Source organism: Phalacrocorax aristotelis, chromosome 3, assembly GCF_949628215.1.
Source record: "Phalacrocorax aristotelis chromosome 3, bGulAri2.1, whole genome shotgun sequence".
NCBI classification, from domain to species: Eukaryota; Metazoa; Chordata; class Aves; order Suliformes; family Phalacrocoracidae; genus Phalacrocorax; species Phalacrocorax aristotelis.
The window spans coordinates 87,103,360-87,124,992 of NC_134278.1; the positions used below are offsets into that span (position 1 = coordinate 87,103,360).

At 44.4% G+C, this 21,633-nt stretch overlaps 1 protein-coding gene across 11 annotated transcripts in view; it reads left to right on the forward strand.

Annotated features, from left to right (window-relative positions):
• The first annotated feature begins 2,141 nt into the window (after nt 1-2,141).
• Nucleotides 2,142-21,633, forward strand: part of EHBP1 (EH domain binding protein 1) — a 225,622-nt gene continuing 206,130 nt past the window's right edge. For 10 of the 11 annotated variants that reach the window (XM_075088349.1, XM_075088353.1, XM_075088342.1 and 7 more), the window contains exons 1-2: nt 2,354-2,644; nt 3,732-4,142. In XM_075088349.1, the coding sequence (XP_074944450.1) occupies nt 4,039-4,142 (104 nt within the window). In that variant the 5' untranslated portion in view covers nt 2,354-2,644; nt 3,732-4,038. Of the gene's footprint in view, nt 2,249-2,353; nt 2,645-3,731; nt 4,143-21,633 lie in introns of those variants that run through there. The other variant, XM_075088343.1, reaches the window with a different exon arrangement.

The window sequence follows — 21,633 nt, forward strand, 5'->3', positions numbered from 1 at the left end:
AGCCTTATGCTGTGTACTTCTTAGGCCTGGTGTAACTTGAATCCGAAAGCTATGAAGGAAATGGAAAATGTTAATAAATAATGATGTTTGAAACACAAGTCACTGAACAAACCACCATACCTTCTGTATTTATTCCACAGGACAGAAAATGTCTATCTCAGTTTGAGGAAAATAAAATCTTGGTGAAAGATATGTCTTAGGAATTAGCCTGGATGCTGCATGGTATTCCAAAGATAAATCAGAGAAGGTTTCAGGTTAACTCTTGGTAATATATCCAGAATAAAGACAACTTTTGAAATAAAATCAGTACAACTGACTACTTGACATTTCCCTGGTATGAGGAACCAAGGAACTCCTCAGGGCCACTGGAATTTAAAATTACCTTGTTTGATCCACTTCACAGCTGCCAGATTTCCATCTGCTATTTTCCAAGTCAGAACAAAGCATATGTGTGCTCCAGAATGTGCGTTCTCAGACTGATGTGTTCCGGAAATCCTGGCCTCATTTCCCAAATCCTACGCAGGTGATCTGCACTTAAAAAACCAGTAATGTCTCCCTCAAGTGCGTTGGAATTACTCTGTGAGTGCAGACCATCTGCAACACTCGGACAGAAATCTTAGACAAATGTACAAAATCTTCAGACTCTAACTTCAAATATATTCAGGAAAAAAAAAAAAACATTTCTGAGAAAATCTGTATGAGTAGAATGACTGCCTTTCACATTCCAGTGTAACACTTTAAGAAGTAAAAATCACTGCCTCTTCCAGGACAGCTCCAAATAGGTAGAAAATACATGCCCTCTGGCTGCTTGGATAAGTAAATCTGTCTTGAGAGGAGGCAAAGGCATGAAGACTGACACATTATAAGCAAAGGGCTGACCTTTTTAATAGCCTAAATATTCACCCTCTCTAAAGTAACTTAGTTCAGCTTAGACCTGTGGCCATCCACACAGTCATTCTTTCTCTCCTTTCACTCCAGCCACTGCATGCTGGCAAGCCTCTGTGATAGGCCGGCACAGAGAGAAGAGGGAAGAGGAGGAAAAGACTGGGATAAGGAGCTTCCCAGTCCACAGATCAGGCTTGTACTCCATTTGGTTCGTCATGGGAAAGACCATGGAGGAGGACTGCAAAAGCCCTGATTTCACAGCTGTTCTCAGACCTGCATTATCCTTATTTCCCTGTGCTTCCACTTGAGAGCCAGCTTAGTTTCTTATTTGCCTGGCTGACAGGTTTGGGATTAGCTCCAGCAGTATCTCACACAACCACGTTACCCTGACTCTGGAACCCACTTGTTGGAAGCAGTGCTTTGGGATATAAGACTTGCCGCACCTGCACGGGTGCGAGGAGAGGCTTCAGAAGGCAAGTGGGCAAAAAACTGCGTGGCGTTTTCTCTCAGAACCAGAACAAACCAACATTTCATTTTAGATGAACGCTGGCACCAAGGGCTCGCGTCCGGCTCGCGACGCCCCGGTGCCGGCGCCGCGCTGCGGGAGCAGCGTTCAGCCAGCGTGGCTATGGCGAACTCGGAGCCCAGCGCCCACAGGGACCACCCCTCGCTGCTCCCGTCCGCTCTGCAGGTACTTCTACATAAAGCTGCGCGGGACACCCAAACCCCGATGCCCGGGTGCAGCTCACGGAGCACATAATCGAGCCACATCGGCACGGAAGCACTGCCCCGCCGGCGTTGTTTAATTCCGTGTTTCACGCCCACCAACTCCCCGCCCCCACGAGAACCCCGGAGCGCCGCGGGGTGCGGGCCGGGCTCGGCGCAGGGCGGCCCCTCCTCCGGGCCAGGCCCGCCGCCGTTACCGTCCTCCACCGCGGTTCCACCTCCCCTCCCTCCCTCCCTCCCTCCCTCCCTCCCTCCCTCCCTCCAGCCCGCCCGCCCCAGTCCGCTCCCGCGGCCGCTCCCTCCCTTCTGCCGCTGCGCGCCCAATCACCCCTCCCGCCGGCTGCACGGCCCGGGGGCCGCCGCGGGGCCACGCCCCGGCCGTGACAGCCCGCTCCTCGCGCCACGCCCACCCCGCGGCTTTAGGAAGTGCCGCCGCCAATCGCCGGACGCTTCTGTGCTGACGAGTGGCCGCGCTCACCTATCGAGTAGCTCCTCCTTACAATAACCCCGCCCCCTCGCGCTCTTCGACCAATCAAAAGAGACTGAGTTGGGGGTGGGAGAAGAGGGCTTGCGGGCATCGTCTTCCCTCACTACCTCGGTCTCTCCGTTGCGCGAGGATTGCCCCTGAAGCCTGCAGGTGATTGACGCGAGGCGACAGCCAATGGGCTGTGGAGGGCGTGCGGCGGGGCCAATGGTGTGGGGGATGCGGGCTGCGCCGGGCGGCGGGGGCGGGGGGAGCGGCCGGCTGGGGCGAGGCGAGGCGCGGCGCGGCGCAGCGCCGCCAGGAGCGCGATGGTGGTGGTGTGACGCGAGGCGGGACCCGGGCTGACCGCCTGCCTGCCTGGCCGGCGGGGCGAGGGGAGGCGGCGTGTGCCCAGTGCTCGCCATGAGGCTGCGGGAGGGAGGGGACAGCCGTCGGGCGCTGCCGCCAGCGGGGCTGCCGCGGTAATGGGCAGCGGCAGCGCTGCCTCTCGCCTGCCGTGTGGTGCCCGCGCCCGCCCGGCGGCGCCCGTCCGTGAGGAGCCGGCGGCAGGTGAGTGCCGCGGCGCGGGGGGAGCCGCCCTGTGTCCCGTCCCCTCCCGCTCCCCGAGCCGCCTCTCTCCCCTCCTCCCCCCACCCCCCCCCGCTCCCTGCTGTTGGTGTTTTAATTTTTAAACCCCAACGGCTCGTGGCCAGCGGCTGCGGAGGGGTGGGGGCGCCGCTCCGGCGGGCTGGGCGCTGCGGTGACAGGGGCTGGCGAGGCGGAGCGGGGCGCCCCTGGGGACGGCCCCCGCCGGTGGGACGTTCCTGGTCCCGGGTTGCCACCTTCCCGGCTCTGATGCCATCGTATCCTGCCTTCTCGCCAGGTGCGGACACCTTTTACTTCCCCTTATTCCTAATGAAGAAGCTTCTTCCTCCGCACCCAGCAGAGATGCCGCTCTCCTTTGGAGGGAGAAGACCTATCTGGGTTTCTCCTCTCCCTTTTCACCTCCCTGATGAGCGTTTCTCAGTTCAGGATGGAGAGGCATTTCCATTTCAATGTGATGCAGCGAGGAAGATGGGGAGTCCTGGGCAGACAGGGCTCAGGAATGCCCCTTCCTCTTTCATCCTCTTCCTCCTTACTCTGGCATAGGCATTTAAGTAGTAGCACTCCCTTGCCGGCTTCTTGGCTGTTTTTTCTCCTTGGAAAGATAAATGGGAGCGGGAGGTGTGTGTGTGTGAGAGGAAACAACTGTTACACCTTTTGTCATCAAGACAAAGAACTTGTCTTCGTCTCCCTCTGTCCCTCCCTCTGGGTGCATGTTGGCAGCACCTCAGCCACTCTGCGTTGCTTTCCAGAGATGCTTCATAAGGATTCCGTGTGGCCCTGACCTGCCCTTTTTTGTTGTTGTTGCCAATTATGATGGTGCTGATAAAAGGACATGTTGATAGGTTTCCAGGCTCGTGGTTTGCATTCCTGAAATTGCTGCAGCATTCTTATTTATTTATTTAATTGGAAGGTTGGGGGGCATGACAACAGGAAGGGGGTGTTGTGGTTTATTGTAGTTGTTTTGGAAGGTACAAGGTAACGTGCAATTGTAGCACTGTAGTATGGAGTGTATTAACCAATGCTTTCTCCCCCTGTCTTATTTGTCTTCCAGTCTTGTATTCTCCACATCATCTACTGTGTGAGGAATGATGATTCCATGAGATAACTTCCTTTCAGTTACCTGTTTGCTCCTATTGCATGCTGCTCCTGGCTGGTGATGAGCCGTTCAACTAGACTGGGATTTGCTATGAAGAAGGGAGAAGCAGAATATGAATTGTAGACATCCCATCAAGTTCCCTGCGCACTGTTTTTACTGTGTCTGTATATAAATCTGCTAGTATTGAGCACACACATTCTTAAATCTACATTGGTATTTCCAGAGTTGCTACTGTGTAAGAGGACTGGTATTTCTCACAATCATGGCTTCAGTTTGGAAAAGACTCCAGCGTGTTGGGAAACATGCATCCAAGTTCCAGTTTGTGGCTTCTTACCAGGAATTGATGGTCGAGTGCACCAAAAAATGGTAAGAAGCAGCTCATGTTGCAGCACAAATGGTGGAGTAAGTTGCTGGTGCTGAAATAGGATGGGTATTGCTTGTTTTGTATTGTTTGGTGTGCATGCATTGGTCTTGCCTACCCTTGCTTTCTCTTGCCTGCCCATTGCAGAATCAGCTGCCTACTTATCTTGGACCTGTTGGTTTTGTTCTGTACTCTGATCATCTTAGCTGTCATTGTTGTTATAATGCAGAGGATGGTGTATTTATTAGCTTGGCATCTGTGACTTCATGGTGTGGTTTTGGTGTTTTGGTTTTGTGTTTTGGTTTTTAAATATTTCCCAAGAGCTGTTTTCCAACTTCCAACTCAGCTCTTGGTGCTGCGTGTTATCTGCTGACACTGTTGTTAGCTACTGAGGTGTTTGAGATCAGTCGTGAAAATGGTGGTGTTTTAATCCAGGGTTTTTACCCATTTTGATTTTGACTTTTTTACCTGATGATATCTTGTCTCTCCTTCTTCTCCTTGTTCCTTTCCATCATTTAATGGGAAGAGGCAGGAGACAGGTCTTTGGGAAATGTCTTAAGGTACTTGTTTAGTCAGACAAGAATTTTGTGGTGATCCAGCTGGATGGCTTTGGAGCTGACTAGATAGCAGTTAATAGTATGGGTCTGGCGCAACTTCTTTCCTCTGCAAAATGAGCTTAAATAAGTCTGCTAGGGAAGACTAGAAGCAGCTTTTAAATAGTCAGGCAAAGATCTCCATTATATAAATACTTAAGTGCTGCTTTATATGTTTGGATTATTGATGTTACTGACATAATTCCTCACATTAGCGTGAGCCTGTAGTGTCAGGGGATGAAGAAAGTACTTTCCAGATCTCATGGACTGAGATGTTCAAATTGCCTCGTAATAAACTGCAGCCTCCTTTCTAATGCTTGGCCTTTCTTCTTGTTGGCAAGTTTGGCACTTGCATTGGTTGCTTTCACTGGTTATGAGTAATTGCCTCTACGAATTTAAATTCTGTCTCTTGGAGTTGGAAATCTCTGTCAAATATGCTGGAAGGCTGCTCGCTGCTCTGTCTTAAAGGAACGCTGTCAGGTTAAACTTTTTTTTTTTAACAAGTTACCTTCCTGCCTAAAATGTTTTGAAAGATTATTAAGAAACAGAATCGTTTTGGTAGTTGAGCTTGTTTTTACCGAATGAACTACAAATAAAAACATCTAAAAGTTGAAAGAGTCTGTTGTGATTGGATCTACTGTCTAGCTCAGGCCAGAGTTTTCCACAGTAATTTTGGTTTATCAGGTTTATTTCAGCAGTTGTGTTTATTACTTCTTAAGGGTTTTTTTTTGTGTAAACCAGCTAGTTTGGCTTTCATTTTCACTTTCATTCATTCCTTGCTTAAGAATTTGCAGAATGCTTCAGCACTAAAGTATGAATGCTTCAGGGGAACGTTCAGATTGGATCTGCAGCTAACTTTCACTTGATTTAAGAAAAAGCCACACACAAACATTCTCCTGTGAACAATCCTGTTATTTTAGAAACAATTAGCTTATTGTTTAATCATAAACGAGAGTGCCCACTTAGCAAAATGCCGGTGTGTGAACTAGCGAAAGAGCCTTTCAAAGCCTCAGACATGCAACTGTTTTTTTTAAAAATAGGTTGTCTTTCTGAACTTTCATTTAATGTTCTTGAATTTTAAATATAGGCAAGATCAGTGCTTGTGTTGGTTATGATGAAGGAACAGTATGGTGGTGAAATGTGGATGAATTCTAGGAAAAATAACAATAAGGAAAAAACACTCTCACAGTCATTTAATTGTAGGCTTTTTTAGTCTGCTTCCTCTTGTTTGGAGAACCTTAACAAAAATGTTCTTTAAGCATGCAAGCTAAAATGCGATATTTCTGCCATAAGTGGAACTCCTCTATGAAACAAAAGGGTAAATATTTATAAATTTTGAGAACCTTCAACTAAGTCTTTCATGAACTTTGGAGAACCTTCAACTAAGCCTTTCATGAACTTTGGAGAAGATAGTTTTGCACATGCTGACAGAATCACTGCTTCCTGTATTTCTAAAGGCTCTCTCTGAGTTTGGCCCAAGTGAGAACAAAACAGAAGAAATGAACTCCATATGTTGTTCTTGTTGAAAGCACTCAATATATATTAAGTGTCAGTGCTGTAGTCTGTAGTTTGTTTGATTGAAATGTAGTAAGCAGTAAGTTATTTTAATGTACTGGCAGTTTAACAATGCAGTGTGTTTGGAGGAAAAGAATGCTCCATTCATATTTTAAAATAAATGCCAGTGTAGTCATAAACACACTTGAATTGAGATGTGTCTGTGAGCAAGGATTGTGCATGACCAAAATGGGCTGGGTGTCTGTCTGTGGACTGCTATCTTCTGTTAGGTTTTCATTTGTCTAACTCTTCAGAAAATGACTTGTGTTTTAGAATATTTTTGTAACTGTTCATGTGCGGTTTGCAGCGTTGGGTGCATTAGTGGTTGACATTAATACTTTTTGTCTCCTCTGGACTTGTATTGATTTTAATTATTTTTTTTTTTAGCTTAGCTCCTGCTCTTTTTCCCTGGAGTTATGCTGGCTGTGTGGGAAGTTGCTACCACTCTGGTGTTACTGCTTCACACTCTAAAAGGATTATCTCTAGGTACAGCAGCATTTGTCCAGCATAGGCTGAAACTCCCTTTCTTTGCTCTTTCTGCTTTCTATAATTTCTGATTCTTGTCCCTGCTAATGATTGAAGGTGGCCACACTCAGATGATTGCTTTTGATTGGTGGTTCATTTGGTGGGGACAGGATGTGATGGGAGTGTCCAGTGTTGTCACTGTTCCATTAGAAAAACCCTTATGTACAGGTAATTAAGAGGACTGAGTTGCTTCTGTGGTATTCTGGCTGCTCTTGCTGACCCAGACCTCATTACTGTGGCTGCTTCGTACCTTTGAAAAATTGAGCAGTTGGTTCATTTAGAGCCTTTTATTAAAAATAAATAAATGTAGTCTTGGTCTTTAATATGGATTAGTGACTCCTGCTACTATGAAAGCATCATGCTTTGCATTAATCATATAAGCAGTTGATTTTTTTTTTTTAAAGGCACTTGCTTGGCAGTGCTGGAGTGTGTCATCTTCCACTTACCCTTGGAATAAGCTGGGGCAGCACAGGATTTTCCACCTAGCCTCATCAGTGAGCTACAGTCGTGGCCTGGAAGGACTATGCGTGGTAGGAGAGAGTTAATTTAGTCCTTTCCTCAGTGCAGAGCCATTGAATAAAACCAGAAATCAGTCTCATGCATTCTGCATAAGCTTCTACAAAAAAAGTTGTATTCTCTGCTCTGTGCTGTTAGAGCAGACTGTTGCTGTGTGATAGGAGTATGCTGGGCATTACTGGCAGGTGTAAAGCTGGGACTTACACGGGGGACCCAGTTCAGTTGCCTGAACACTGGTGTCCAGCACTGTTTGAGGTGCCTTTGGGTTTCCTGCTGGCTTGAAGAAGCCCAGGTCTCCTGTTGATCCTGTGTCAAGCCTGCCAGCCTGGCCTGCGTCTCTGGTGTACCCTGCGGCTTCTCAGCTGCTGGAGGCCTCTGTTCAGGTGGCTGAGTCAAGGCTGGTCTGAGGCACAGGCTCAGCAGAGGAGCCTCATAAGAGGAAAATGCTCTTTTGGACCAGGGATCAATTACAGTACTTGGTCTTGAAGCTGTGATAGCTGTTTTACAGAGCTGCTGAAGCTCCTAATGCTGAACACGTGAGCTCTCTAGGATGGCTTTTATGTTTCCTTATTTTTGTGTGATGTCTTGCAAGTCAGGGACCCAACAGGGCTTCAAGTGTAGTATTGACTGATTTCCAGAGAATGGCCTAATTTTTATGGAGCTGAGGTTGGCAAGTTCCTAATATGATGTCCATTAGATGCTTTTATGAGTGAGGAAGCTGTTACCCTGAATGTAGGTGCTAAATGCTTAAAAATGCTGGAAAAGAATAAGCGTAAGAAGGCTTTTCTACAGGATTTGCCATTGAATAGTTGTTTTGTGAAAAATAGCATATTTCCTTATGTCTAATGTTTGTAATACCTGTCATCTCATATATGAACTGCTTTGCTTTTAAATCCTGCTTAAAAATAAAGCAAGACATGATGTTCTAAAAGGGTTAAACTTTTCTTGTGTGCTGCCTTAACTGAAGAAAGGCTTCATTTCCAGGCAGCAAGTCCGCTATTTTTGTATCAATTAGGTATGGTCTGAAGTAGGTTCTGTATTTTCAAATATACATCTTTCTGTTTTGGGAATTAAGTAATGCTTAATCTTTTTTTTTTTTTTTCCAAAAGGCTTTAGCTGTCTGTTTTTCTCTTCTATTGTAGTTTCATAACTGGATACTGCAGGAATTTCAAGATTTGGCATGCACTGTGTATAGGACAGAAATGAGCTCTTTGAGATTCCATGGTTCACACCAGTCTGCTTGCCTTCTGGTCTCTGCTTTCCAGCAAACTCTTCAGTGCTGAAGGCCACCAAAAAAACTGGAGTTAACTACTTGCTGTAGAAATCCATGGGGATTGCCTTAGAGGGTCAGGCTGTCAAATTGCTCAGTTAATTTCCTTGCTTTGCATGGTTGTTAAGAGGGGATTTTGTGAGCACCTAAGTGCTTTTAATTATTGAGGATGATCACATTGAAATGTGTGACAAAGAGAGATACAGTTACAAGTCAATTCAGAATCTCTTTGAGTTAGTTTTGCTGTGAACCATGCTTTTTGTTGTGGGCTTGCGCTTATGAGTTTTCAGTTGGATTTGCATTTGTGTGTTAGCCATGTAGGTGTGCCGTAACAAGTACAGCTTGTGAAAGGAAAGTGTCATGCATTTTCTCCTCCTTTTTCGCTGCTTTTCTCATTCCCAATTAAAGTATTCTCTGGCCTCATACTCAGATTCTGCACCAAATAATCCCCATCTGCAAACTCATTTCAGCATTTTCTTCTCCATTCATTTCCAGTTTTGACTGAGGACTTTTTGAAGGCTTAAATTGTCTACCAAACTTATTCTTTCCAAATAATCACCACCAGCTGCCTTACAGGTCAGCCTTGTCCATTTCTTCCTACAGTCATTAAAACACACTTAACTGTCCACACACAAAAGCAGTTCTCCTCTGCCACCTTGCATCTCTTTCTTCTTCATATCCGAAATAAAACCTTGATTTCAGATACGTAGACCTGCTCCTTTGGGCTCTCTGCCTGATTTCTGTCAGGAGGCTGTCTACCAATCCTCACTCCTTAACGCCAGTGGCTTTCATTCCCTACATTACCAAGCTAGCCTCCTGGCCCCTTTTATAGCCTTATATCTGTTCCATGGACCACAAGTTAAGGATTTTTAATCAGAATTGTTGGTTGCATATTGTGCAGTAAAGACATTTCAACAGGAGAGGTGCAGGTGTATGTGAAATCTTTCTTGCTGCTGGCTTTTCCAGATCGTCAGTGCGGCATACTTACACCCATTTTCTATTTGTGACAAGTCTTTGAGAGCATTTGAAACTGTGTCTAGTTTCTAAAAGACATCATTGGTAGAAGCAGGCACGAAGTTTAGTGTCCGTAAGGTTGAAAGATTTGGGTTTGTCATAAATAGTTCTGAATTTTATTTGCCTTTGAGAGGCAGAATTCTTTCCAGAAATTCCTTGGCATGGTTTGGTGTCCTAGAAGTAACAAAAAAAATTGTGTGAAGCAGAAAAGATTAGGTTATGTCCAAGTTGTAGACAAATTCATCTTAACGGACTGTCATTTATTTAAAGGGGTGAGGTTGTATCCTTGAATAAATAAAATACACTAACTTACATTCTAACACAGCTTTATTTTTTGAGAGAGAAACTCTGTGTGTGTAACCTCCTCACAGAGTTTTACAAATAAATAAAACCTGACTCTGTTCTTGCAGGTACTGTTAGACACATATGGTAATGTATGTGTACTGTTCCTCTGAACCCAGTGGACTTAAGCTGGAATAAAGAATTTTTTTGCAGGATTGGATCCCTGTGAATACTCTTTTCAGCTCCTTGTGTTATGAGCCTAAATAAAATGAAATAATATGACATTGTGTAGGCATCATCTGAGCTGAGTCTTCAGTCTTTTAGTCTGCTAAGGCTGTATAGTGCCAGTCTGTTGCTTCAATTGGTTTTTAATTGGTTGGAGAGAGCTGAAGTCCCTTTCACAGTTTAGTGTGAATAAGGAGAGGACGAGGCTGGTAAGGTTGACTAAATCTGAGGAAACTCTTCTTATAAAACAAACTCTTCAGTTACCGTAGTAAAAGGATTCTGCTTGGGTGGCTTTCTGAGAATATGGGGGCAGGGGAGGATTGTTTGTTTACTTCTAAAAGCTTTCCTGGTTTACTCTGAGGGGCGTGTATGAAGTGTGTGTTTGTTTCCCTTGCCCCTCTCTCACTTTCTACTCCTTGGGGTAGGAGCTGACCCTGGCAAGCTATTTGCTACCTTGTGTACAGAGGGCAGCTCAGGAGTGTCCCACAGCAGTCTATCTTGTGTGTCCTGGAGAGGACCCTGGAACACAGGAACTACGCAGCTGAACTTCTGTTCTTTATTTTAAGATATGCACACAGCAATCAGGTAAATAAAGCCCTCCTTGTTTTCTTCCTTTTGTTGTCTTTATTTGAAAAATATTTCTGCAGCATACAGTCTATGTAAGGGCATCAGAGCCTCTCAGCTGGGAAGCGGTATGTTTTGGCAGTTGAGGTATAGGGCAGTTGTGTCTTTTAGCACCTGGAAAGGCATTGCAGGGACTTGGGAACTGTGGGTTAAACATGAGCTAAAATTAGCAGAACCATAACTAGCATTGCTGTTGTGTAAGGCTCTGACTCATGAGGCTTTCTGCATTCAAGACTGAAGCTAAGATGTCACTGTCCCTTAGGAGTAGTCTTTCTCTGCTTTCCTCTGCCCTGAAGCAGAGGCAGGATGATAGTAAGGCTGCCTGGTGTGCTAGTATTAACTGCCATCAACTTCAGCTCGGATTTGTAAGGTGAGCGTGAACTGCAGCAGTTGAGGTGTGTATGCACCTCCCTTATGCTGCCCTGATGCAGTGGGGAGGAAAACCTGCCAGAGGGGTGAGATGAGCCACAGCTGCGGGCAAGAGCATCTTAAAGCGCTTCAGCTGAATCACCCAGATCCTAAGTCAGGACCCGGTCCTGTAACTGTAGGGCTTCGAAACGCACAAGCTTTTGAGATGAATCAGGAGTGTAGGCCCTTCTGAACTATAGTTTCCAGCTGCCTGCAAATCTGTAAAGATGAGCAGTACAGAAGTAATTCTCGTTTGCCTGTTGAGGTTCTCTTTGTAGTGGAGAATCATTATTGGGGGTCTTTTTTATTTCTATTTTATTATTATTTAAGGAGACTTTCTTGAGGATTACTCCAGAGCTATGGCCAGGCTCTGCAGCTGCTGAACTGTGATCTCTGTGGCTCTGTGTATTTATTTCAGCACAAACTGCTTTTGGGTTTTATTTTATGTGCATACTCAGTCTCCTGCAGTCATTCTGGTGCCTTTGTTTTGGATGAGCTGCTGTATCAGAGCCTTACAGCACACTAGTAGATTTGGTCATTCTTTTCTAATAGATCTGTTTAGAAAAATTACTTTGGTGCTGACCAAACATCATGGGGCAAAATAATTTCTAGTTCCAGGGACAACTGAATTAAAACAATTAGGGGTGTTTTAACACTCTGTCATATCACATCAGTTTTGACTCCTTTATTACCATGGCCCGTATTACTACCTCTTGTTTCTTTGGTGCTATCTCTGCAAGCACCTGTAGCAACCAGTCACCTTCCATGTTTGCTGCCTCCTCTTTCTTTACCCAAGAAGTAATCTTTGCTTCCTTGCTGCTGTCTGGTGGGCCAGAGTTGTCTGGGGCTACTGGATGGGTGGTGTTGGCCGTTGTGGTGGGAGATATATGTTTTGATGGGTGTGCAGGTTTGCTGGGAGCACATATTCATCTCCACCTGTTGGGGCAAGCTCCATCATCTTTTCTTGTAGGCCAGGCAGATCAAAGACATTCCCTATGTCAGCTCTGGGCTTTCCATTAGATATGTTGCTGCCTGGTGCCCGAAGATAATAGCTGTCTTGAACTTTCTTCAGGGCTAAGACAGATGTGCTGATGCCTGTGCTTTTAAATCTAGTGTCATAAACTGGCTTTCCTCTCCCAGCTGTGCCTGGGAAGAGTATTTGCATAGCCAGTACTGTCAATATCAAAAGCCATATTAAAGGATGTAGTTGGAGGATCTGGACCATTGAATACAGCTGGCAGCACAATGTATCCTGCCACTCAGCAGGCACTGTGAACTTCCTTTACTTGCAGTGACTGTTCATTAAGTCAACTCTGAATCCCTTTGTTTATGGCAGTACATAGGAGGAGATTTAAAAGAACATAAAAGAGCTGTCAAAACAGCTTAATTCTCTTTTCCAGCAAAGATCTAACTCAGCAGCCTGTGAATTTCCAAACCAACCTGTTGCTGATTTATCTGTGGTTTATTAGCAGAGGACTTAACCTTGACAGCTCCTGGTAACACCTGGCATGATTATAGCTTTGGAGTCACAGCTCCGGCTGTATTGGCAGGCAGGTAAGTCTGGCTGTTCTTAACTGCTTGGCTGTATTTTTCTTCTGGTTGCACCTACTGTCTCTTGGAAAACTGATTTAGTGGTTTGTCTCTTCCTGTAGGTAACCTGAGCAGTAATTGTATAAAGCTATGGAAAATTTTCAAAAGAACAAGATTTTTTTAACTCCTTTTTCCCTTCAAGTGCAGATCTTCACTGGGTAGAGTACTTGGAATAAGTGTCTCAAGTTAAGCAAATGAATATTAATAAACTTCCCCTTGCATTCCTTTATGTTTGGCATGTAAGAAAATTTTACAAATGGGAAAGTCCTGACCCATTTTTCACCACATCCTCTCATACCACAAAAAGCAAAAGAATCTAGCACAGTGTTACTTAGTTTTGAGGCATAGTTGGGATGGTTCCTGTTTTATTGTTAACACTTTTTTAAAAGATCATTTTTTAAAAATATGCATGACAATGGTGTTTTCACCCCCCTTTTTCGGGATTTGTGCATGTAGAAAAGAGAATTTGAGTTGTAGGCTTTGCTTTTGGTTTTTCATTTTGTAATTAAAATTATTTGCTCTCCTCCCTTCAGATGCCTGCTCTAAGCTCCAGTGTCTGTGTACCTTTTCAGAGTACCAAAACACAGCCAATCTTAAAACAGTAAATGCATTATTTTTCTTTCCTGTGGATTCAATTTTTCATGTAATAAATGGGATTTGATTTGATTTTTTTTCATTTTGACCTGAAAGATGACGAAGAAATATCTTAACACCGTGAATTCTCATAGGGAGTGATGTAATCATGGGATTTTTTTGACAGAGGATTGACAAAGTGTGTGATGACCCATACTGCTAGAATTGTAAACATCTAGTGCTTAAGGCATGATGCCTCCTTTAGTCCATGGCTGTAAGACTGTCCAGTGGGGAGGGGGAAAGACAGCTCTTCTTTCTGGCTCCCACACTTCTTTCCTCTTCTCTGGGGTAAATGCTATGCCAGCTGAAAGCGAGCAGCTGTGCAGCAGGGGAGTGCTGGAATATGGTAATACAGAGAACTTGCTAAAGGATGGTGTGCGGGGACTGCCCTGACATGTCATCTGCTGCCTGTGGCTCTGTGGCAACCTACTATGACATGCTGCCATGTCAAAGCCTGTCATACCTCTATACCAACGCAGCTAGGACAGCCCTTTTCTCTGGGCACACAGCACTGTTGTGGTTGATGGGGCTGTGCTTTCAGGCGTTATGAAAAGTTAACTTGCTGCGTTGTTGTTTTTGAACCTTTGGCTTCTCCCTTATTTGTAGCTTTGCTTCATGGGGAGAAAGGTCTCGTGTGATGTTAAAATGTGTCTGAATTGTCTGCCTGGCCAGCAAGTTCAGCGTTGTGTTGGAAAGTTTCAGCAGACAACTTCAACCGAGGCTTACATGGGTGGAAACCTCCCACTATTATTTCCATGGGTTTTGTGGCAAAGGGCCTCTGGGCAGAAGAGAGGAGTCTTGGTGAGACCCCATGGCTGCAGGTAAAAAGCTAGTAACTACCCTTTATTAGACACTGGAGAATCTGCAAGGGTGAAAGCTGCTGGCAGCCTCTTGCCCTCTGCCTGGAAGTACAGGTTTGTTTCAGTTTGTGCTTCCATGTGGCCCTTTGTGCGAGTGAATTTTTCGAGCAGGGAGCTGCCAGATAAATTTCTGTGTTTCTCTGCTCGCCGTCTGTTACCGTAACTGCCTCCTGCTCTAGCTGCCTCAGGAGAAGTTGTATTGCAACGGAAAACTACAGTAAAAACAGGCCTGTTACCTGTGCTTTCAGTTAGTGGGTTACCTGGTCCTGGTGATTGGTGTTCACCTTACCCATCATCAGTAATTTCATTACTGCTGACAGTGCGGTTAATGTTGATGTAGTACCACTTCAGATGATGGTGTACTCCCTTGTCTCCTTCCCTATTGCTGCAGGAAACAAGAATATGGAATTTTTTTCCTATAGATTCAGTCTTGATGTCTGAAGTGGACCCTAATGAAGTATTTATAATGCACAAAGTCTGCTTCTTCCTGCAAAAAAACATGCTGACTTCAGAAAATATATTTCTTTCAGACAAATTTATTCTTAGGGAAGTAGAGCATGTACTGTAGGGGGAAAAATAATACTTCTTTTAGCAACAGCTGTTAAATGGAGGATGCTTGCTTGATTTGCAATTAATTATAAAGTCAACAAACTAATTAAAAAAAAAAAAAAGAAAATAATCTTGAGCTACTCTTGACTATAGGAAGACTGCAGTTTACCCTAACTTGTTTCTAACTTGTTTATGTCCATCTCATTGTCAGAACTGTCAGTATCTCTTATGGTTGACAAAACGCCATTAAGGCCTAGAGAAGCAGAAACCTGCTGCCTCATTAGCCTCACAGAGTGGGCCTTCTGCCCTCCTCTTCCTTCTGTGCTGTGCCAGAGCTGGGCACAGATGAGACTCAGTTAGGTTTGCCTTGGGTCTTTGCCTACAGGATTTGTTTCTTCTTTGCTGCCCAAGGAAGCCTTAAAAAATGGTTGTATTTGCAGCTTTTTACAGGGAATATTTGCTTGTTGCATTTCAGAGTTGCTCAGGGATGGGCAGGACTGGTAGTGAAGTGAGCTGACAAGGAAGCAGAGAGAGTAAGGAGCAGAACATGAGGCTTTTCTCCATGTTTGAATGTTTTCTGGTCTGCCAGAAGGGTACGCAAGGCAGGTTCTGCTGGGTGTGGAGATACAGAAACAGTAACCTAAATATGAACAACCCATGTGTGAAGCAAAAAATAATTATTTCAGAGAACAGCCACGGAGCCTTCTTTTATTTCCTTTAACTCTTTGGTTAGCACATGTTTTATTGTTGGGGTTTTAACTTCTGAACAACCCTCACAGCAAAAAAGAAGTTAAAAGTGGTGGGGAGATATTTCTGGAAGCTGATAACACATGACAGAGAAGTCTGTCACCTGTGCATAGTATGTACAAATATATAGTTCAGGATGCAGTATGCATATATGAAATCAATGTACATTGTTGAACCATCTTTAGAGGAGGAAAAGCCTGGATGTTGATGATGAATAGCAGAAGATGGGTGGCTGTTGCTAGTAAGGGACAAATCTTGTCCACCCTTGGTTACTCTAGTAGGCTCCCCTGTGTGCTGTGGGGCGCATGGGCTGAGCAGGGCCAAAAATCTCACTTCCCTTACAACCTGAAGCTGTCTCACTGGTAAAGTAGATAACTTTGAAATAGTGAAGTATTTCATATTACTGCAATGCTCAACATTTTAGTAAACTCTAGGCCTTTATTCTCCTATTGAATACAATTCGTTTGAGCTGTAAACAGATTTCTCATTTTTTTCAGACAGGTGTTTGCTGACCCAGACCACGTAAAATTCTTACGGCAAAATGTGCCCACTTTAGAATGGGAATTTACTGTGTCAGGTTGAGCTTTCAGACGTGATTTTGCTGAACAAGCAATAAGGTCCTGTGCCCCCTGCTCTAGGTGTACCTGCTTAAGCAGGGGGGTTGGACAAGATGATCTCCAGAAGTCCCTTCCAACCCCTACCATTCTGTGATTCTGTGATATGGATGCTTGGACCTCATCTATATGCAGCAGCTCCAATGTTTTACTGTGCCTTTGCAACCCATGTCATACAGCATCTATTCTTCCCTTTTAGGCAGGAGGCAGCAGTACAGTAGTACATTATAGAGAAACATTTTAATGAAAATAGCTGCACAGCCAGTTTAAGCCTTCTGTAAGCAAAATAAAGTGCATTTATATTTCTGATTGTCCCAGAACAACTACTCCAGTTTGGAGCAGCTTCTCTAACTGAAGTAGTTTTGTAGACACTCCAGAAGGGAGAGCTACTCTGCAGGGAGATCTGGATAGGCTGGAAGAGTGGGCCAACAAGAACCTTATGAAGTTCAACAAGGACAAGTATAAGGTCATGCACCTGCGAAGGCATGATCCAGGAGTGCACCACAGACTGGGATCCACCTGGCTGGAGAGCAGCTCTGTGGAAAGGGACCTGGGGGTCCTGGTGGACAGAAAGCTCAACATGAGCAAAGAGTGTGCTGCTGCGGCCCAGAAGGCCAACAGGATGCTGGGTTGCATCAAAAGGGCATCGCCAGCAGAGGTAAAGAAGTCATCATCCCTCTCTACTCAGCGCTTGTCAGGCCACACACCTGGAGTACTGTGTACAGTTCTGGTCCCCACTATACAAAAAGGATGTGGACAGGCTGGAAGGGGTCCAGAGAAGGGCCACCAAGATGATCAAAGGACTGGGAAGCCTGGCATATGAGGATAGGCTGGGAGAACTGGGTTTGTTCAGCCTTGAGAAAAGGAGGCTTAGAGGGGATCTCATCACCATGTACCAGTACTTAAGGGGCAGCTACAAAGAAGATGGAGACTTCCTTTTTACAAGGCGTCACATGGAAAGGACAAGGGGCAATGGACACAAGTTGCTCTTGGAGGTTCCAATAGGACACAAGAGGAAAATTTTTCACAGTGAGAACAGTCAACCATTGGAATAATCTCCCCAGGGAAGCAGTTGACTCAGCCACATTGGACACCTTTAAGAGTCGTCTGGACAGGGTGCTGGGCCATCTTGTCTAGACTGTGCTCTTCCTAGAAAGGTTGGACTAGATGATCCCTGAGGTCCTTCCAACCTGTGATTCTGTTGTCACAAAAACTGTCCTGAGCAAGCCTTGATTATTGAAAATGTGGCTGCAATAGTAACAACCATACTGTTAAAGAAGAAATCTAAATTTAAAATGTTCAGGGGATTCTTTTTGTGCTGAATGAAAACAAACTGCATTATTTAAATATTTCTACACAGGTGGAAAAAGTCTGGCTATTAATATCATGTGATGTTAAAAAAAAATTTGGAGTGCATTTAAAAGGGGTTATTTTATTCCATTTTCTATTCAAAGGAAGATTAATAGCTTTGCAGATAAAACTGCAGTTTGTATCTGGCCTTCCTCGATGTAATTTCACTCAGTTCAGATTGATGTCCTGATCTCTTCAACCTGATGCATCCTTATATTGTCACCGTGTGTTATTTTCTTCACTGGGTCTGTGTAAGTTGGTGTCACGTGCCAGTTTCCAGGTGGTTGATGTGAAAAGGATAGGAATAATGCAGCATACACAAAAAGATTACTTACATGCTCTTCCGGTTTGGTGCATTTATACATATTTATAGGAGGATAAGAACTTATTTACAGTTTAGTCTTTTTGAGCTGATTATTGTATCAGAGCATGATTTCTCTCTTTATTTGAACCTGGGAAGCTGGTTCTGTACACACGTGACTGTGGGAGGGGTTGTTTTTTTTTTCCCTTCTCTCTATCCCAATGCAAGTCCCCAGTCATGGCAAAGAAATCACACACAGTGTTCTCTCTCTCACTACCCAGATGTAGCCAGAAGTTGCAGAGTAGTCTTTTTGTGTGCTGAAAGTAGAAGAGCTTGCAGGGCTATATAGGTTTTCGGTTACTAAAAGTAGTAGTAGAAGCTATTTTTGTTCCTTACATAAATAATTCTATGTCAGTCAGTTTATCACCTTCATTTGTTCAGAGCAGACTTGATAAATTCTGTGCAGTTTTTTCCACAGAAGTGTTTTGGATTTGGAGGGGGAAATAAAGTTATTTTTCCTTCTGATTCTACCAGAGTGTGTAGTCTAGTGGTAGAAACAACAGAAGTCAAAGTCCTGGTTCCACACTAGGCTCTCTTTCAACTTTCCTTGCAACTGTAGACAAGTAATCTTTTCTATTGCTCCCTAATTTGCGTGCACAAATCATCTTCCATCAGCTTTCCTACAGTTTTACATCCACAATTACTTATAAGTAGGATTTATGTCTCCTGTTAAAGACCAGAAGGTAGCAGCTCTCTGTTTGGTGGTACTGGTGTAAAACAACTGAAAAGGCACGTTGCTGTGCAGAAATACAAGTGCTGATAATTCCTCTGCGCAAAAGTTCTGCAACTGCACAGCTCCATTATTAATCCAGTCTTACAAGATGGAGATGTGATGGAGAAAAACTATCTCAATTTTATACCTCTGCAACTGAAATACAGAGAAATTGTGGAGAAGGTGCAAGAAACTCTGCTGGTAGGAGTTCTATGAGTGCAGATTTATCGTAGCAAGATACTGCATGAGGAGGAAACTGCAAGTTATACCCTACAAACTAGGGGTAAAAAAGAGACTGGGCATTTTTCTAAATATAAGTGATTTTAGTAATGAGGTAATTTGCAAGTGTGGTCATATGCAGTCAGAGTGGATACTGTGACAGATCATTCATAGAATTGTAGAATCATTAAGGCTGGAAAAGACCTTTAAGATCATCAAGTCCAACCATCAACCCTACACCATTGTGCCTGCTAAACCATGTCCCAAAGTGCCACATCTACATGACTTTTAGATAGCTCCAGGGATGGTGACCCCACCACTTCCTTAGGCAATAAGTTCCAGTGCTTGATAATCCTTTCAGTGAAGAACTTTTTCCTAATATCCAACCTAAACTTCCCCTGACACAATTTGAGGCCATTTCCTCACGTCCCATCACTAGTAACTTGAAAGAGGAGACCAACACCCACCTTGCTGCACCCTCCTTTCAGGTAGTTGTAGAGAAGTGATAAGGTCTCCCCTCAGCCTCCTCTTCTCCAGACTAAACAACCCCAGTTCCCTCAGCTGCTCCCCACAAGACCTGCTCTCTGGACCCTTCACCAGCTTTGTTGCCCTTCTCTGGACGTGCTCCAGCAACTCAATGTCCTTCTTGTAGTGAGGGGCCCAAAACTGAACACAGTATTTGAGGTGTGGCCTCACCAGGCCCGAGTACAGGGCTCCTGCTGGCCACACTATTCCTGATACAAGCCAGCATGCTGTTGGCCGCCTTGGCCGCCTGGGCACACTGCTGGCGCATTTTCAGCTGGCTGTCAACCAGTACCCCCAGGTCTTTCTCTGCTAGGCAGCCCCCCAGCCACTCTTCCCCAAGCCTGTAGCATTGCATGAGGTTATTGTGACCAAAGTGCAGGACTCGGCACTTGGCCTTGTTAAAGATCATACCTTCGTTGTGTTGAAGTAGAGCAGGACCAGTGAAGCGGAGTACGTGAGGAAAATGGGAAAGGTAATTCTGGAGGGGAAGTGACTGCATGATCACTGATCTACAGTTACTGATGCAGGAGCTTAAGCAAGCTTTTTGTTGTGAGGAAGGGTTTTTGTTTATTTTCTATTTATTTTCCTTTGATGTGTAATTAAGAGTACGTGTAATGGGTAAATGCCAGATTGAGGAGAAGAAAGTAATTTGTACTAGGCTCTAAGTACATCCTTTTGGGATTGATGTTTCTAAAATATTTTATCCAGTGGTAGTGATATATTAGAAAATTACAATAACCATAAGGACCAAGCTTCTCTTCAGTAGAGGTGATGGGTGCCTGAAGTATGGAATTGCACTCGAAGGGCTACATGTTGAATAGTCCAGCGTGAAAAGTTCAAGTGACCTACACTATTTGTGTCAGATTCACTTGCAAATGGTTGTGACAGTCTGCCTGACAGTTCAAACCAAATTGCTTTAAAAGGGGTGTTTATATAGAAACTATAGCACTAAATGAAGGAAGAGAACTTGTTAAGCTCTGTGAAGACTTTTGGGAATAAAGCTGGTAGGATGGAGCTCAGTTACAGTTCCAACAAAGCCATGGTTGCATAACAGGATATAGGCTTATCATTACTGTGATATAATCAGGGTTGTTGGAATATTCCGCTTAAACTTGTTGACTTCAACATATACATACACTGGCTGGATTAGAATTACTGATCCTTTTTTTTTTTTGGCTCTATGTTGCTGCAGAATTTATTCTGTGATTTATTTTCTGCTTGGACTTTAGGTGATAGCTTTTTCTTTCATATCATATCCACAAAATCAGTCCCAAAACCTACTGCTTGTGGAAGAGAGCGTGTGGATATTGGGAGAAAGGTAACATTTTATTTCCTATGCTTAAAAATGCCAAGAATTCTATGCAGAGCATTTATTACTATTATTTTACTTGTTTGTTGATCCAGCATATCTGTCCTGTGACTTGCAGTGTAAGAAGAGATAGAGTAGCTCATGAGATATTTGAAGTATTTATGAGGCTAAACTGTGAGAACTGCTCTGAATTTGGTCAGAGACAGACTAAACTCTTGGCTCTGACTCTCTTGAGAGAAGCAACCTCCATCACCCATTTCGGAATTGCCAGTCTGGTTTGTAGCTGATTCTTGAAGACCAGGTTTGTACAGAAATCGAATGACTCAAAGCTAGAAAGTATAGGCACCTGTTCTATCCCTGATGGCATTATTTATGTGATCAAGCTGGCCATGTGTCGACTTTATCTTACAGATATTTTCCCTTTGATTGTTTGAATGTTTTTCTCCTGCTTTTGGGTGTTCCAGCTGTAAGGTCCCTGGGTGCATGTGATCCCTGTTCTTGTCTTAGTATAGGTAAGAGGGGGAAGGGAGAGTATGGCTGAGGAGAACGGGGACTGGCATCTGCCTCCAGATCCTGAGGACATTTGGCCATGGAGAGGTTAATTTATGTTAGGTAAAGTGGGAAGTGTTCAATGTGAGACCTTGTCTATGTTTTGGCCCTCCTGGCCCCAATTTCTGCTCTGCTACCTTCTGCCATCCTGTTGCTGTGGGACATGCTTCATTTGTGGGATGGTGGAGGGCTGTCAGCCCCTTGTGAAAAAGGGCTGTGCATGTTGGTCTGCTTGCCATGGGTGGAAAAGCTGGTGGTGTGTTCCTGAACGTGCTGCTGGGGACAGGTCATGTGTGTCACATACGGCTTGGACACTCTGGATTTACTGCATGTCTTTATGGAGGGGTCTTGTAGTGCAGGGGCTGGATGTCATGGAGGTGGAGCGCTTGAAGGAGCTGTTGTGGTATCTGTGTGAGCAGAAACACATCAGGTTCTGGCATATATAGCTGCCACCGGGAATCCTGCCC